Here is a 464-nt window from a genome sequence, read left to right as displayed (position 1 = left end):
TGTGTGTGTGTGTGTGTGTGTGTGTGTGTGTGTGTGTGTGTGTGTGTGTGTGTGTGTGTGTGTGTGTGTCCACGATAGTATATCGGTCTAATGTGTATGCATAAATATCTATAGTCAGACTCCCTGTCTCTCTTCAAATCTCCATTTCTAAATTAAAGTTATTTATTTAACTTTTATATTCAAAGAAAAAAAAATGTAATATTGTTTCTCTCTTCCGTCTTCATTTCTCACACTTACTAGCTCCATGACAATGGCCAACATCAACACTGCCACCACGGAAATAAAGCACACCGCATACATCACCATCATTATAGACGCTGATCTATATGTAAGTAAATATATGCTGCCTGGTGTATGCTCACTGATGTATATGAATCACAATATATATATATATATATATATGTATATATGTGTGTGTGTGTGTATGTGTGTGTGTGTGTGTGTATACAAACATATATATATTA

General features: G+C 34.7%; 1 protein-coding gene across 1 annotated transcript in view; it reads left to right on the top strand.

Annotated features, from left to right (window-relative positions):
- Window positions 1–244: 244 nt before the first annotated feature.
- LOC128251574 (uncharacterized) overlaps window positions 245–464 on the top strand; it is a 7779-nt gene continuing 7559 nt past the window's right edge. Inside the window, exon 1 of the mRNA XM_052978383.1 lies at window positions 245–328. Within this exon, the coding sequence (XP_052834343.1) occupies window positions 245–328 (84 nt within the window). The remainder of the gene's footprint in view (window positions 329–464) is intronic.

The sequence above is a fragment of the Octopus bimaculoides genome, chromosome 2, assembly GCF_001194135.2.
Source record: "Octopus bimaculoides isolate UCB-OBI-ISO-001 chromosome 2, ASM119413v2, whole genome shotgun sequence".
Lineage (NCBI taxonomy): Eukaryota > Metazoa > Mollusca > Cephalopoda > Octopoda > Octopodidae > Octopus > Octopus bimaculoides.
This window is presented reverse-complemented; position numbering and strand designations above follow the sequence as displayed.